At 34.3% G+C, this 16,615-nt stretch overlaps 1 protein-coding gene across 4 annotated transcripts in view; it reads left to right on the forward strand.

Annotated features, from left to right (window-relative positions):
• Positions 1 to 16,615, forward strand: part of LOC110036638 (probable RNA-binding protein EIF1AD) — a 36,376-nt gene that overhangs the window by 11,604 nt on the left and 8,157 nt on the right. For 2 of the 4 annotated variants that reach the window (XM_020741130.1, XM_020741132.1), the window contains exon 2: positions 8,915 to 9,139. In XM_020741130.1, coding sequence (XP_020596789.1) covers positions 9,026 to 9,139 — 114 coding nt within the window. In that variant the 5' untranslated portion in view covers positions 8,915 to 9,025. Of the gene's footprint in view, positions 1 to 8,896; positions 9,140 to 16,615 lie in introns of all 4 variants that reach the window. The other 2 variants (XM_020741131.1, XM_020741133.1) reach the window with 2 other exon arrangements.

Raw genomic sequence — 16,615 nt, forward strand, 5'->3', positions numbered from 1 at the left:
AGGGGGGGGGGGCTTATCCCTAATAAGCTATGTTAAACATGGGCCGCGGGTTCAACCATGTGGCCCCAGTTTCTTCGCTATTTTAACCTTTATGCCGTTTGCGTGTTTCATTTGTGGCTTCCTCGCTTTTCTTCTGCTCTAGGTTCCTCTCTTGATCGCCTTTCTTCTACCCTAGGTACCTCTCTCACGCCTCTGTTGTGTCTCTTTCGGTTACTGTGCTCTGTATATATTTCCTGTGCTCATTTTTGTTGGAATGATTATCTCATTGCGATTTTTTGCTTTAACATTTGCAGTTTAGGGTTAGAATATTGTGGATTTTCACATGTCTGGCTTTCTTGTTTACCTCCTCTGATTTTGCGATTTGGGATGGTGTTTTTACCGTTGTTGTGATAAAAATGGACGTTAGATGGAATGACTTTCGCTAACCTTTGTGTTCTTACCATTGTGTTTGTTTATTCTTCACCTCCACTAATTTTGTGAGTGAAAATTTGAATAATAGACGAATGAGGGTGCTTGATTTGTTGATAGCAACGTTTTAGTTGCCATGCAGATGTATGACTGTTTGCTTACATTTACTTGCACTAAATTTTTGAGTGGGAATTTGAAAAATGGATGAAAGAGGGTGCTTGATTTGTTGATAACAATTGATAACAATGTTTCGGGTGCCCGGGTGCCCTGTATGTATATGCTTCATTTCCAAAATATCGATAACTTTGATGTTTAAGTGAGAATTTGATAAATGGATGAAAGAGGGTGCTTAATTTGTAGATAGCAATCAAATGCCGTGTATGTAATTGACTCAAATGAAAAATATGGGATAGAATTTTATCACTACCTTTTGATGTTTGAGTGAGAATTTGAAAAATGGATGAAAGAGGGTGCTTGATTTATAGATAGCATTATTTTGCGTGCCCTACATGTAATTGTCTCAAATGAAAAATATGGGATGAGCTTTTATCATTATCTTTCTTGTTTGAGTGAGAATTTGAAAAATGAATGAAAGAATGTGCTTGATTTGTAGATGACTTTGCTTTGGGTAAATTACTTACAGGGCACCCAAAACCGATGCATTTACGCTTGTCACGATCAAACAATTGTGAATTTGATAAAAAGGAACAATATGGGATGGTGTTGGTGTTGAGGTGTGGTGTGGTAATGTCGTGTGTTGGTATTGGTGTTGGTGTGGTGATAATGGTGTTGGTAATGTGGTGTTAGTTGTATCGATAGTGGTGGTTGTGGAGTGTGGTAGTAGTGTTGGTGTTGGTAATGGTGTTGGTGGTGGTTGTGTAGAGTGGTGTTGGTGTTGTGGTAGTGTTGTGTGGTGTTGCTGTTGATAGTGGTGTTGATAATCATTTTTTTTTTCATTGGCAATGCTAGTTTTCTTTGAGTTGTGGTATCCTAAATGACACTTTATTTTTTATGGCAAATATTTTTGTTGATTAGCTCTTTTCATGCTAGTAACACCATCGTAAAGACAAAAAATCGGTTTATCTGCTATGTGGGATAAATAAGTCGTACTAATATTTTGTGATCTCTGCCGTAAGGATGTGAAATTGAGAAATAAGTAAATAATCTATTAACAAGGAGAGCTAGCAAAATATTATAAAAAGTTCAAGGAAAACACAAGAAGGGAATACGATATGATGCAATTGAAAAACAAAAGAGATTAATTAGAAAATAATAGGAAAATTTGGAAAGAATTAAAACAATGATCCATGACCTTGGGTTGTGATCCGATAAAGCGAATAATTGATCCTTTAGAAGAATGGTGGGTCGAGAGATTGAAGATGAGAATTGATGAAACATCCACTCATTTTATCAATTTTTTATTTTTTCAGATGCATCAAATATTCATCTCCCATTATTTTATGGGTGGTGCCAAATGCAAAAAAAATTCAAATTCAGTGGCATTGACCTTGAGCTGGAAGATAATTTTGATCTTATGTTTGGTGGAGTCGTGACAACGAATTATCATGCATGGGCCTCTTGTGAGCGAGGGTTTGCTGGCATTGCTGAGAATTTGGATGCCAGACAAAAAACTGACTCTAACGATGGCCTCAGCCCGAACATCAATGAAGTTGAATCCACCGGTCGATCGAAGCCTCCGAGGGTTGAGAAAAAGGAAAAAAAGACGTTTTTATTAGAACTCAAATTTCACAGTTGGTTGCTTCATGCACCAATGATACGGTCATATCACAAACAATTTTCGTTTAACAAGTTATGCGAATTCTGAAGGCAACTGCAGAAATTTACGAGGACACATATTTGTTCTCCATGAAGTTGCTTGAAGACCCGATCCGTAGATAGTTATTTATAATGATGATCTCTGACGGTAGGATCAATTGTTTACTTTATTTTCATGACAACAAAGATACTTGAATTTCTTTTTTTCTAGTTGAACAATTTATATATTTTTTTCATTGGGGCACTGTCTATTTTGCTTTGGATATCTTGGATCGTACAATCTGTTATTTGATTTTCAAAATTTATTTATGATTCTTGTTTGTTTAAATAACATTTTGCTAATAGCTAATTCGACATGGAGAGTTTCCTTGGAGGACAAATTATCTCGTGACATGAACCAAGTTCATTTTAAAAGCAGTATTATCATATCATTAATTGTTATTTGAATAAACAATTTTTTTTTTAATTTTGATTGTTGTGCGACTCACTATTTAGTGAGATGTCTGTTTTTATTTTGTAATATTCAAACTTGATATTTCTTTTCAAGTATGAAATGAGCTAACAATATTGACTCTATTATAATTAACACGATAGTATGGGGGCAAAAATATCATTTATTCAAAAACAACTGCTGCTAAAATGCATAAAACAAACAAACAACCAACTTCTGCGCAACAGCTTCCTGACACAGCTGCTGCGCAACAATTCTTTAATAAGTTGCAGCTGCTCCAAACAGACCCCGAGTAAAAGAAGCACCACTATTATGTTTTGAGTACTTTTTTTAGTCTATTTCTATTTTGTTAATATAAAGAAAAAGCTAGCACAAATTTTTAGAAAGACTTTGTTAAAATAAGAGAAAGGCTAGCGTGGGTTTTTAGAAAATTTTCACATATATATAGCATATAGTTATTTATTTTAAGCCAAGGATGGCTGAAACGATGCAACAAAATTTATTTGTGTTTTGCCCAACTAGAAATCGAGTTCAAAATATTTGTTTTGCATTCAACTCATTTACTTAAAGAAGAAATCAAACACTAATTTATTAATGAGCTGAATATTTATTGTTTACAAACAACAAGCTTTTTTGATAGCTTTGATGACCTATGCTCCCAAGCATAACTAGGTGAGACTGCTGGGTACCATCACTTTGGCATTGACTAGGCAAGTGTCTTGGTGTAAGTTGCTCATCTTTGTGATGCAATGTTATTTTAAAGTGCGCACAATTAAATTATCGGATGAAGAGCCACAAAGTTGATGATTTGGAAGAGAGCATGGGTGTGAAGATTATCAGATAATTGTAGCAAGATAAGGTTAACCTTATACAATGAAAGCTATGAATTCAAATTTTTTTAATTGTTTGTTTAGACTTGAAATGTGAGTTTTGGACCTTGTGAGTACTTTCTTTTAGAGAGTTTATTTATCAATATTTAATTGCTTTGATATTTGGAATGACATAAAGCTTAAAAATAAGTATTATTTTCTAATATAGTCTAAAATTTTATTATCATATTGGGTCGAGCCGGATCTCAATGTTGGCTAGGTCAGCGTCCTGTAGTCGGAGGAGCATTACGTTGGCTTTGTAGCAGCTGCATGGTACTGGCTTTTGTAGATGTGGTTCTGTTATTCCCATTTGTCTCTATCTATTGGTGGGGAGGTCTATAAAAGAACAAAGAAATGGATTGAGGTGCGGGGCTATCACTCCATTGAAATGAGAGGAGTCGTTGGACCATTTAACTGAAAGGAGAGGTGATACACAGCTTGATTGACCCTTGACCATAATGAAAGCTTGAAGATAAAGATCACCAGGCTTCAAAGAATGACAATAGCTTTCCCACCACCTTTCTAAAAAAAAAAGAAGTGGACTATTCTCCCAAAGAATTTCTTAGTATTCTGACACAAGGATCGATGCTCTTTTGGCATATTATGCGAACTAAGAATCGAAAATAGCTATGTTCAAGTGACATAATGAAGATACAAATGAATAGAAATAGAAAGAGAAAGATATTAATGAAACATAGCTATTCTTCCCACCAAGAAAAGATTAAGGTAATCTTGTTACTCCACAGGCCTGGAACCAGAATCACACCTTGGGGAACCGATACGAAATATCGTCTGCAGGTTTCTTCCTCTTGTACCCATACTCTAGTCAGTTCATATTACGCTTTCTTAAGAGGAAGAGCACTAGTAAGCCAAAATTTGCGAACGAGAATGAGTGCATGCTGCGCTACACCCCTATCCCGTCTTTCCTTACTATGAGTCCCGTCACTTTCCTCGTCCCTCAATCTGAACTTATGATGGAACTCTTCTCATCCGAGAGACTCCCTGAGGAGCCTGGTAGCCCTACACAAAGAAGCTTAAAATTGCTAACTATTTTTAGCGCTTCACATTACTTAAAGAGAGTAACAAGGTTGGTGCCTAAAAGCCTTATATACACAAGTTTGAATTGGAATTTACCATAATTTCTATTGAAAGTAATAAGTATGACACTGTCATTGCCGAGTCCCAAACCTCAAATGTGAAAAGTAAAGGGTTGCGTTAGGTAGGCGACATCTTGCGTAAAATTTATCAAAAAATCATGACATAAATCTTTTTGATTATTGTGTAAATGCTATGGCATAATTTGGAAACAACATACTGTATGACCTGAACATAGTGAAAAGTGTGCAAGGGCCGCTACACCGACACCCTGGTGTAGTGTCAAATAAGCTAAGATTTCAACATTACAGACGGATGCGGGTAAAGTAGTTAGTCTATGAAACTAATATTAGCACAAGATATTGGAATATAGACATTCTTATAGGTAAATTAATGAAATTAGTTGATATTATGATTCATAAAAAGATAAGTGTCTTATGTATTCAAAAAACTAAATGAGTTGGAGAAAATGTTAAGGAGATTGATAACTTAGGTTTTAAACATTGGTATTTAGGTAAGTGTCGTACTAGAAATGGTGTAGGTGTAATCATAGATAACAAGTTGAAAGACAAGTTGAAAGATAATGTTGTAAAAATTAATATAATTGGAGATTGAATTATCGCCGATTTATTGCCCTTAAGATTATTGTTGATACTAAGATTTTTAATATTATAAGTGCTTATGCTCTCAAATAGGTTCAGATATAGGTTCTAAAGAAAAATTCTGGAATGACCTAGAAGACTTAATACAAATGATACATCTTGAAGAAAGAATTTTTGTTGGAGAAGTTTTAAATGGACATGTCGGTAGAGTGGTAGAAAATTTTAGAAATATTCATGGTGGCTATTGTTTTGAAGTGATTAATGAATAAGGTAGATACATTCAGATTATGTTGTAGCATATGATTTTATTATTATAAATATTTTATTGAAAGAAAAGAGATGAACATATTATTAGTAGTAAGAATAGATCTAATAAAACACAAATTGATTATTTTCTTATGAGAGAAGAGATCATCAATAATTTAAAGATTGTAAGTTTATTCCAAGTGAGGATATAAGTAATTAATATCGATTACTAGTTTTAGATTTTAAAATGACGAGTTGTAAAATAAATAATACTAGAAATCTTTGTCATAGAATTAGTCGTGGGCATCTAAAAGACATAAATAAAATTATTTTTATGAGTAAACTTCAAGATTTCAAGATTTGGGTTGTTTATGAAGAAACAAAATCTATGTGAGATAAAATAACAAACATTATTAAATAAGTCACAAAAGCTGTATTTGGAGAATCAAAATAAAAAAGTTTCTATAAACTAAAATAATTGGTCGTGAAATAATAATGTGCAAGAAAAGATAAAATAAAAGAAATTATGTTATAAAAATTAGTTAAAATGTAAAAGCTTGAGAAAAATATAAAATGACCCGTAGGGAGTTTAAGAGAACAATCTGTGACGCTAAAAATTCAGATTTTAGTAATTTTTATAATAGATTAGATATTAAAGATTATGAAAAATAAATGTATAAACTAGCTAAGCAAAAAAAATAAAAAATAAAAATTTAGCTCAAGTAAAGTGTATTAAAGATAAAAACTAAAAAAGTGTTTTTCTTAGAAAAAGATATTCAACATAGGTGGGTGAGTTATTTTGATAAACTTTTTAATGAAGTTTATGAAAATATGATCGTTCTTAGTGATTTTAATGTCGTTAATAATAATAAAATGTTTCATTTTTTTCACCCCATTAGTGAAAAAGAACTTGAGGAGACTATAAAGAAAACTTGATGTGGAAAGTCTGTAGGACTTGATGATATCTCAATTGAAGTGTGGAAATATTTAGGAGATTTGAGATTTTCTTGGCTCACTAAACTCTTTTATATTATTTTTAAAACCAGAAAGATGTCTGAGGAGTAAAAGAAGAGTATTTTGGTCCCATTTTTAAGAATAAAGCGAATGCACAAGAGCGTACAAATTATAGAGGAATTAAGTTGATGTGTCATACTTCAAAATTATGGGAGAGGGTAATTGAACATAGGTTAAGACGTATTACAAAGATTTCTTATATTCAGTTTGGATTTATGTCAGACAGGTCTATTATGGAAGCTATTTTTTTATTGAAACTTTTAATGGAGAAGTATAGAGAGAATAAGGAGGATCTAAATATGATTTTTCTTGATTTAGAAAAAGCGTACGATAAGGTTCCAAGAGATTTCCTTTGGAGAGTTTTAGAGAAGAAATAGAGAAGAAAGGTGTTGATTCAAATAGAAGGAGGATTGACCTATTCAAGTCATTAAAGATATGTATACTAGAGCTATTACTTGTGTTTGAACAGGAGGTTTGACCAAATATTCTCCTATTTCAGTTAGTTATGGATGCTCTTACTGAACATTTACAGGAGGATGTGCCTTTGTGGATGCTTTTCGCTACAAGAGAAAAAGCTCAAGGAAAAATTGAATTATGGAGGTCTACATTGGAGTCTAAAGGCCTTCGTTTGAGTAGAACTAAAACTGAATACATGAAATGTAATTTTAATAGTAGTAGCTCTAATGACAGAATTGTAACTATGAGTGATCATATTATTAATAGGTGTGAACGCTTTAGATATCTCGGGTCTATCATTCAAAGTGATAGTGATATAGATGGGGATGCTATTAGTAGAATTCAAGTTGGTTTGTTGAAGTGGAGGAATGCTTCAAGCCTATTGTATGATAGAAAAGTACTGCTTAGACTGAAAGGAAAATTTTATGAGATGGTGGTGAAACCTGCAATGCTCTATGGCTTTGAATGTTGGTCTTTAAAAGAGAAACATAAAACTAAGTTAAGTGTTGCCGAGATGAGAATTCTTGGGTGGATGAGTGGCTTTACTCAGAGACAAAATACGAGCTGAATATATCTGTGAAAGGGTTAATGTAGCTCCAGTGACAAACAAAAATATAGAGAGCCGTCTTAGATGATTTGGTAACATTAAACGTCGAACATCTGATGATCTGGTTAGAAGAGTAGATGTTTTAGATTCGACTTATGTTAAGAAGTGCAGAGGTAAACCTAGAAAGACTTGGGCATATTGATCTTTATTTATTAGAATTAAATGAAAATATGACACTCAATAGAATGCAATGGAGAAAAATGATCCGGCCCTACTAAGTGGGATAAAGGCTTGTTGATGTTGTTGTTGTTGTATTGAACGTAATAAATATAAGTTTTAATGTCAATGGCTTCTTTCGTTTGAATTAATTATTTTAACCCTAAATCTATGCTGTATATTTGGCTTGCTTTAGAAATCCTTGACCTTAAATTGTTCTGTATCAAACTCATGTTCTATGAAATGCAAGGCATGGACTCCATTTGACTTCGAGCAACTTAATCTCTAATTATTGCCTGTGTCTTACATTAATTATCTCTAATAACTTCCTAACCACAATTTTGTTGATTTATATAATATAATATTAGTAGTACATAAACAAAAAATGAGATGAAATAGCTAGGACAAATGTGACTAAAAATGTAGAAAATTTGATCAAGTTTGTTGCATTAAAAGTGAAGATAATATGATCTTATTTAAAGATGAAGATGTCAAGGAATGATGGACATGCTATTTTGAGAAATTATTACATTAGAATTAACAAAAAAATATTTTGAAAGCGAATAATGGTCAACATAATGAGGTATATTATAGATTAATCTAAAAAAATAAAGTTTGGTTAACTATGTCATAACAATAAGATTTTTTTCATTCGGAATATTGAGTAAGCATCATGCTGGATAAAATCAAAGAGGTTTATTTTAGGATGTATCTATCATAGTATTTGATAACATTGATTATGACAAATTAGAGAGAAGGTTGAAGAATCACGGAGTTCTCCTCGGCATTAAGTGTCTTTCTACCGGCTTTGAAATTCTATAGATCATACTTAAGGTTGGAAAATCATTTGCAATTGCACAGGCGTCTGAAGTCATTTTTCATATGAGACTCCTAAAACTCGTGCCTTTCTTCTCAAGCAATCCTATTCTAGGATTTAAAGCTTATCAGCTAGTTTTTAAATCATCTTCTCTGTCTTCAGTCACCAATACAAAATCTGAAATCAGGGCTTTTTTTGTTAAATATATTATTTAGTTAGAATAAGCTGTATGAACCTGCTTTAAAGAATTGCCATTTGTATTTAAAACACTACTGATGCACCACTGAAAAAAAGAGAGAGAAAAAGCAGACTGAAGAAGGCTGTCTTTTGTTTGTGGGAGGATCTATGTGTTTGCATGTGTTTAAAAAGGAGCAGTCATTTCAGGCTTATTTTTATCAGTATCTGCTTTCTCTGCAGGTGTTTCTTGCTGCGGCTTCTGGATAATTGATAACTTATTCCGCTCTTTATTTGAGGGCAACAAACTATTGTTGTCAAAATCTGAGTTTTAGTAAAAAAAAAATTATTGTAATGAAATCTGGCAGAAAGAACCTCAGAAAGGCTTCTGTAGAAGATGGCATTTCTCTTCAAGAAGGCCAAAGCATCATGCAGGTTGTGTCACTTCGGGGATCCAATGTAATTGAGGCATGTCCTTTTATTTTTGTTAAACTTCTGTTTCTTGTTCATTTTATTTATTGGCACCTAAGTTTCCAGTCTAAGTACTTTGTTTTTGGGAGGCTGTACTAGTTTGTCTTTGAAACCATGATAGTGAAGACTAAAAAATGAACTACGATGATAGAAGGAAATAATGTATTTTCTTAATGTCGCCACAATCAACTTAGTTGCTAATGACTTTTTAATTATTCAAGGCCATGATTTATATAGTAACAAGTCTATTTACATCATTAAAAAGTTTTACTTTTATTTGATAGTGTTTTTTTTTCCTACGAAGTGCTCTTGTGGTAGCTAGATTTAATTTTAGAATTCATGTCGTTATTATTCGCATTCCATCAAATAATATAGATCAAAACTAGTTATCACACGTAGATATCACTTTATCTTCCAACATAATTAGACGATACAAAAGGACTAGAATTGCATATCGTAGATTCAATCTTTTTTATTGATTTGAGCCTCTTATCCTCTCTAAATTCTTTCCACTACTGTAACATGTTAATAAACATTTTACTTTTAAGAATTTTCATCCATCAATATTTTCATCAGTAAATAACATGCGCCAGGGTATCTCACTTTTAATTATTTTTATAAATAATTCTTCACCCACCCACTAAATTTTGTTGCTATTTATGTTCTACTTTAAACTATCTTCACATTTCAATGAAAATTTTGTCAATGCAATCAAGAAAAATAGAATTGTTTCAAATTCATATTTGTGACTGTCTCTTTTAACATCGTTTGAATTTAACAGCTCCAAAAATTTTAAGTTGCATCATCCTATCATAAAAAAAAACATTTCTATTAACTCTTATATATTTTAGATGTACATTCAAATCTAGCACTTTATATATTTGTGTGATCACGCTTTCTTAGGATTTGTTTGTTTTGTTGAAAAGTGAATGCAGTGTAAAAGTAATTTAGTGTAATTGAAACATAGTGTATTTAGAATATTTTAGGGTTATTTAACAAATGCATGCGTTTACCTTTTTTTTTTTTGTTTGGTTTGAAGAAAAATAAAATCAATATAAAACATAGGGGTGGGTGGCGGCGGAGGCGTGTTGGCAATGATGACAACGACCATATGTGGTGGCGGCGACAGGCGACAACCGATGGATGTGGCGGGCGATTCATAATGCTTCTCTTTGTAGTTTATATGTAATTTACTCAAAATTGGGTGAATCTCAAATACATTGAAAATGAATTATATGATGAATCCTAATTACTTTAGTATTTACTATGCATTCCGTTTTTCTCAAACCAAACACCCAATTTTTCAAAATGGATGTATTTCTTTTATTGATGCCCATTTTTCACCAAACAACCCCTTAATTTCATTTAAATTTTTGCATAGTAATTTATAATTGTTTTTAGGTGAAAGTATTTGTCGTGAATCAGTTGCTTCATTGAAGGTAACCTGGTGCTTTATTCATCCCTTCACTTATTTGTTCACTATTGCAACATTATTTACTTCTGTGAATAAAAAAAATTGTTTTCTTAATCATAATTCTCCATCCTATTGTTGACCGTGACATCTACTGCACAGCATGAGTCAATCAGATGTGATGAGAGTAGCGAACGATTAATGTGAATCACAAGATTACGCGTGAAGTGCCTCGATGTCTGCCATAATTGAACCAAACAATACCCATTTATAACATGGACTTCGTTGTTTCATTCAAAGCATCAAAATTACCTAAAGAGGGGTCTTCATGATCTAAAGAAGACGCAAACTATAGATTATTTGTGCGATGCATGTGATTTAGACCCAATCACCTAAATCACTTTGACTTTAGTCGAAGTTGTTGAAATGATGTCTGATCGCAAAATGGATCACACGAGAGCCTCCATAATGCCAAAAGTTGCCTAAAGAGTCTTCTTCGATCAAAAGATGCAAGGTGAAATCAGCGGACCGTCAGTGTGATGTGATAGTTGGACCCAAATTGTCTCGATCGTCACGAAAGTTACTCAAACGACCTCTGGTCACAAAGCGGACAATACAAGCGTGTATGGAACGTTAAATTGGCATAAGGAGGACATCCATATTATCGGCCTTATGTATACAAGTTAGTAACACGTAAAATGAGATGTTTAAAAAAAAGATAATACAAAATAATAAAACATCCCAATTACTTCCTGCTCAGGTCCATTGCCCAATCCATTGTTATTCGCACACCTCCACTGTTTTTCACCCAATCAAAGGATAGGAAGTAAATAAAAAAAAATTATAAAATTATTTTAACTTATTATTCAACCCATCATTCTCTCACTTTTCATGCCAAAGACCTCCCATACAACTCTTTCCTCTCTCTCTCTCTCATTCTCTTGGCAAAAGAAGGAAGCTGCATGACCTAATCTCCATTACTCGCCATCCGTCTAATCTTAGTCACCAATGACTGTTTCAAGCTCTACCCACATACACACAACACTCCTTGCCGCAGGGCGCTTCTGCCTCAGATGTGACAAATTCGTGGATTCGACAAAAATTGTGATGTTTCGGTTTGATCCAAGCCGGTACGATCCAATGAGGGACAGACCGATCCTTCAAAGCATGGAGTTTCCTCCTATTCAGAGTGGGACCCACTCACATTTACCCTAAGTGTGTGTGTATAGACACACATAGGGTGCATATATTTTTATAAAGCATTTTTGTGTGTTTAAAAAGCATCCCGTTTTTCATGTCTTCGACTTACCCGTTCGTCACAACCTTCCCTCCATTGCCACCATTCTTCCTTCCCACTGCAGCCGCCAAATAGCTGTTCTTGGCTGTTTTTCCTGCAGTCCAGTTGCCCAACCACCTATTTTCCTTCATTGCCGCACACCCTTTCCCTTGCTGACGTCCACCGGAAAACAGTAAGCCTGCTAATCTCCAAGCTCTTCCAGCCGCTCCTTACCATTTGACTTGCCGCCATCTTTCAGAATCTGCACCCATACCCTTCCCTCTTACTGCGGCATCCCAGAAAGACATGACATGCCAATATCTACTGTGTGCTTGCTGTACAATATAATTGGAAGTTCAATATATGTGCTTCTGATGACCAAAGACTTTGAAATTTCCATCATGATCCTTAACATTGGGAATTGCCTCACACAGGCCTTGTTGTTTTAAAATATTCACTCTAGTTGTAGTAACATGTATCCTTGCTCAAATTTTGTCAGTTGCTAGAATTTTTTAACCTTGTTGTTTAATTTGGGCTAATTAATCATCTTAGGCATGCCTATATTTTTTTTGAGTCTAATATACCAAAATGTAATTTGGAATCCCTACAAGGAAGATGGGAGTGAGAAGCAAGAGAGCTAGTGGCTTGTATTTACTGTTGCTAAAGGCAAGTTGGCTTGAGCACTTCAAATGAGTACATAATTCTTCATATTTCTCTCATGATGGTATTGTGTCCAAGGCATGTCTAGGCGAGTGACTTATCTTGAGGCACTAAGTAATGATCTGAGCAGCTTACGTTGATTCTAGAGATGAATTTTAATAGTTGAATTACAAAACATGGATAAATTTATGTGATGATAATTTGAAATGAGATGATATAAAAAGAGTAGTATGAGTTGAAGAAACAGAAATGGGCCTTGAAAATGAGTTGATCAAATGTAGATGCAGGAACTTAACCTCTACAGTAGTAAATCTTAAAGATAAAGAAGGCTAGCCTAATCAAATAGAAGGAATGGATGAATGATAGAGTAGAGAACATGGATGATCATGAAAATGTAGTAAAGATTAGACTATCATTCATATACCCTATGCACTTAAGCATCTTATTTGTATTTTTTTTATTTAAACCATGTATTTAAATCTTCAAGTTTGGAACAAAATTGAACTAAAAGCTCACTATTTTCTCTGGCATAACTTAATGTTATGATTATAATTTTATACCAACAACAACAACAACAACAACAACAAAGCCTTAATCCCACTACATGGGGTCGGCTACATGAATCCTTTTTCTCCATTGCGTCCTATTTAGTGTCATATTTTCATTTAGTTCTAGTAAATTAAGATCATTTTTAATACAATAAGCCCAAGTCTTCCTAGGTCTACCTCTGCCTTTCTTAACACAAGTCGAATTTAAAACATCTACTCTCCTAATCGGATCATCTAATGGTCGACGTTTAATATGACCAAACCATCTAAGACGACTTTCTCTAATTTTGTCTGTCACAGGAGCTACACCAACCCTATCACGAATATATTCATTCCGCATTTTGTCTCTAAGTGTAAAGCCACTCATCCGCCTAATCATTCTCATCTCGGCAACACTTAACTTATTATTATGCTTCTCTTTTAAAGGCCAACATTCATAATTTTTATACCTAAAAGCTAAATATTTAATAAAATTAAATTTAGAATGAATATGATTATTGATTTTTTTATCTTCCGCTCTACCCTAGCAAGTGCCTATTGTAATGGCTAATGCCCTAACTGATAGGCAACAATATCATATTGAGACAACATGTTTTTGTCAATATTGTTGGTAATTACTCTACCAACCACATATCTTCAGTGGATTGCTGTAGAAAGGAGAAGTTGTTGTGATCGCTAGCTTCCTCTAGAGAGGTTTTGGTAATGTGCTGGACCTAGGTGAAAGACATTAAGGGTCCGTTTGAGGGCGCTTATCGGAAGCGGCGGCGTTTTGAAAACGCCGCCCTTTCGTTTGAAAATAACGTTCGCATTGAACGTTTTGAAAACGCCTCGTTTTCTTATCTCGATTTCCTTAAGGGAGCGTAATCCGGCCAGGACCTCCGTTCCGCGTATGCTTCTCGCGTTTAGGTTATTTTTCCCGTGTTGTCCTTCCCGTCTCTCCCCTTTGCCCTCGCCCTTCCCGTCTCGCCTTCGGTTTCGACCTCGCCCGAAGCTTAACGAGGCTGTGATCCGTGATATGAGGTATTTTTTTTGACCTCACACTCTCGCCCTACCCAATATCCGTCTCCTTCCTTCCCGGAGGCCGTATTCGATCTCTCTCACAGTAATTTCTGTTCATATGGTCGTTATAAATGAAACATTGGAATTTTTTGATGCAGAATGTTTAGTGAGGATTCTTCTCATTTGTACAAATTTTCATGCTTGAGATTTTTTACCATTTTTATTGCGGTTGAAATGATAAGAAAGATCCTGCCGAGGAAACTTTGGTATCTGCGGGCTGTGTTGGTGAATTGATAACTTTGTTAAGTTTAGACTTCAATTGATATTGTTTCCATTAGAAAATTGGAAAATTTACACACCTAGCACCAGTTCTGTTGTTTACACACATAATACTTTTAAGGTCTGGGGCCTTCTTGATTCACATATCTTTGAGCTTTATTATTTTTGAAGGGGCATTTGCATATTTTTGAAGGCAATTTGGGGCCTTCTTTATTTATCTTTGAATGCAGATTGTTTCGTTATTTTTGAAGGGGCATTTGCATATTTTTGAAGGCAATTTGGGGCCTTCTTTATTTATCTTTGAATGCAGATTGTTTCGTTATTTTTGAAGGGGCATTTGCATATTTTTGAAGGCAATTTGGGGCCTTCTTTATTTATCTTTGAATGCAGATTGTTTCGTTATTTTTGAAGGGGCATTTGCATATTTTTGAAGGCAATTTGGGGCCTTCTTTATTTATCTTTGAATGCAGATTGTTTCGTTATTTTTGAAGGGGCATTTGCATATTTTTGAAGGCAATTTGGGGCCTTCTTTATTTATCTTTGAATGCAGATTGTTTCGTTATTTTTGAAGGGGCATTTGCATATTTTTGAAGGCAATTTGGGGCCTTCTTTATTTATCTTTGAATGCAGATTGTTTCGTTATTTTTGAAGGGGCATTTGCATATTTTTGAAGGCAATTTGGGGCCTTCTTTATTTATCTTTGAATGCAGATTGTTTCGTTATTTTTGAAGGGGCATTTGCATATTTTTGAAGGCAATTTGGGGCCTTCTTTATTTATCTTTGAATGCAGATTGTTTCGTTATTTTTGAAGGGGCATTTGCATATTTTTGAAGGCAATTTGGGGCCTTCTTTATTTATCTTTGAATGCAGATTGTTTCGTTATTTTTGAAGGGGCATTTGCATATTTTTGAAGGCAATTTGGGGCCTTCTTTATTTATCTTTGAATGCAGATTGTTTCGTTATTTTTGAAGGGGCATTTGCATACAGATCACATAATTCTTATGTATTTACTTTTTCACCTTAAGTGATCATTTTGGGCTCTGTTGGATCCCTTTTCTCACCATCTAAGCATAAACTTGAATGTTTAGGGAATGAGAATGGTTATAGAATTGGGGAGCTGAAAATTTTAGAGGAGCTATGGAAAATTCTTTTTTCTGTTTTTCTTTCCTACACGAAATGCTGAATGAAGTTATGATTTGGGACTTCATTCTTGAGCTTTATTATTCTTATTGCTCCCCAAATCAATGCTGAAAGTTATTTGTTCATTTGTTGAGCTCAGTTTTGGTCCCTACAGGGCTGAATTTCGGTTTTGGTTAAGCTTTTGCAGTTTTCATTCAAACTGAGGGAGCTCTGTGTATATTTAACTGTTTTTTTTTACCTTAAGTGATCATTTGAGGCTCTGTTGGATCCCTTTTCTCACCATCTAAGCATAAACTTGAATGTTTAGAGAAATGAGAATGGTTATAGAATTGGGGAGCTGAAGCACATTAGAGGAGGTATGGAAAATTCTTTTTTCTGTTTTTCTTTCCTACATGAAATGCTGAATGAAGTTATGATTTGAGACTTCATTCTTGAGCTTTATTACTCTTATTGCTCCCCAAATCAATGCTGAAAGTTATTTGTTCATTTGTTGGGCTCGGTTTTGGTCCCTACAGGGCTGGATTTCGGTTTTGGTTAAGCTTTTGTAGTTTTCATTCAAACTGAGGGAGATCTGTGTATATTTAACTATTTTTTTTTCACCTTAAGTGATCATTTGAGGCCCTGTTGGATCCCTTTTCTCACCATCTAAGCATAAACTTGAATGTTTAGAGAAATGAGAATGATTATAGAATTGGGGAGCTGAAGCACATCAGAGGAGCTATGGAAAATTCTTTTTTCTGCTTTTGCAATTTAGTTCTACTTTAGTTGAATGACCTCTTCAGTTGCTAACTATGATGAACAGAATTGTATTGGAGCAATTGATGACACCAATTGATGTATTGGAGCAATTGATGACACTCATGTAGATGTCAGACTACCAAGTCACGAGAAGATCACATATATTGGTCGGAGTGGTACAACCACCCAAAATGTCATGGCAGTGTGTGACTTCAACATGTGCTTCACATTTGTAATGGCTGGGTGGGAAGGAAGTGCGCATGATAGTCGCCTTTTCTCCTATGCAACTAGGAATAAAACACAGTGTTTCCCTCACCCACCTCCAGGTTTGTTCATCTTACTTAAAACCTCTCGATAATTACATTAATTATTTTTAATTAGTATTGTCTTTAATAACAGGAAAGTATTATTTGGTAGACGCT

This window comes from Phalaenopsis equestris, unplaced genomic scaffold (assembly GCF_001263595.1).
Source record: "Phalaenopsis equestris unplaced genomic scaffold, ASM126359v1 Scaffold209375, whole genome shotgun sequence".
Lineage (NCBI taxonomy): Eukaryota > Viridiplantae > Streptophyta > Magnoliopsida > Asparagales > Orchidaceae > Phalaenopsis > Phalaenopsis equestris.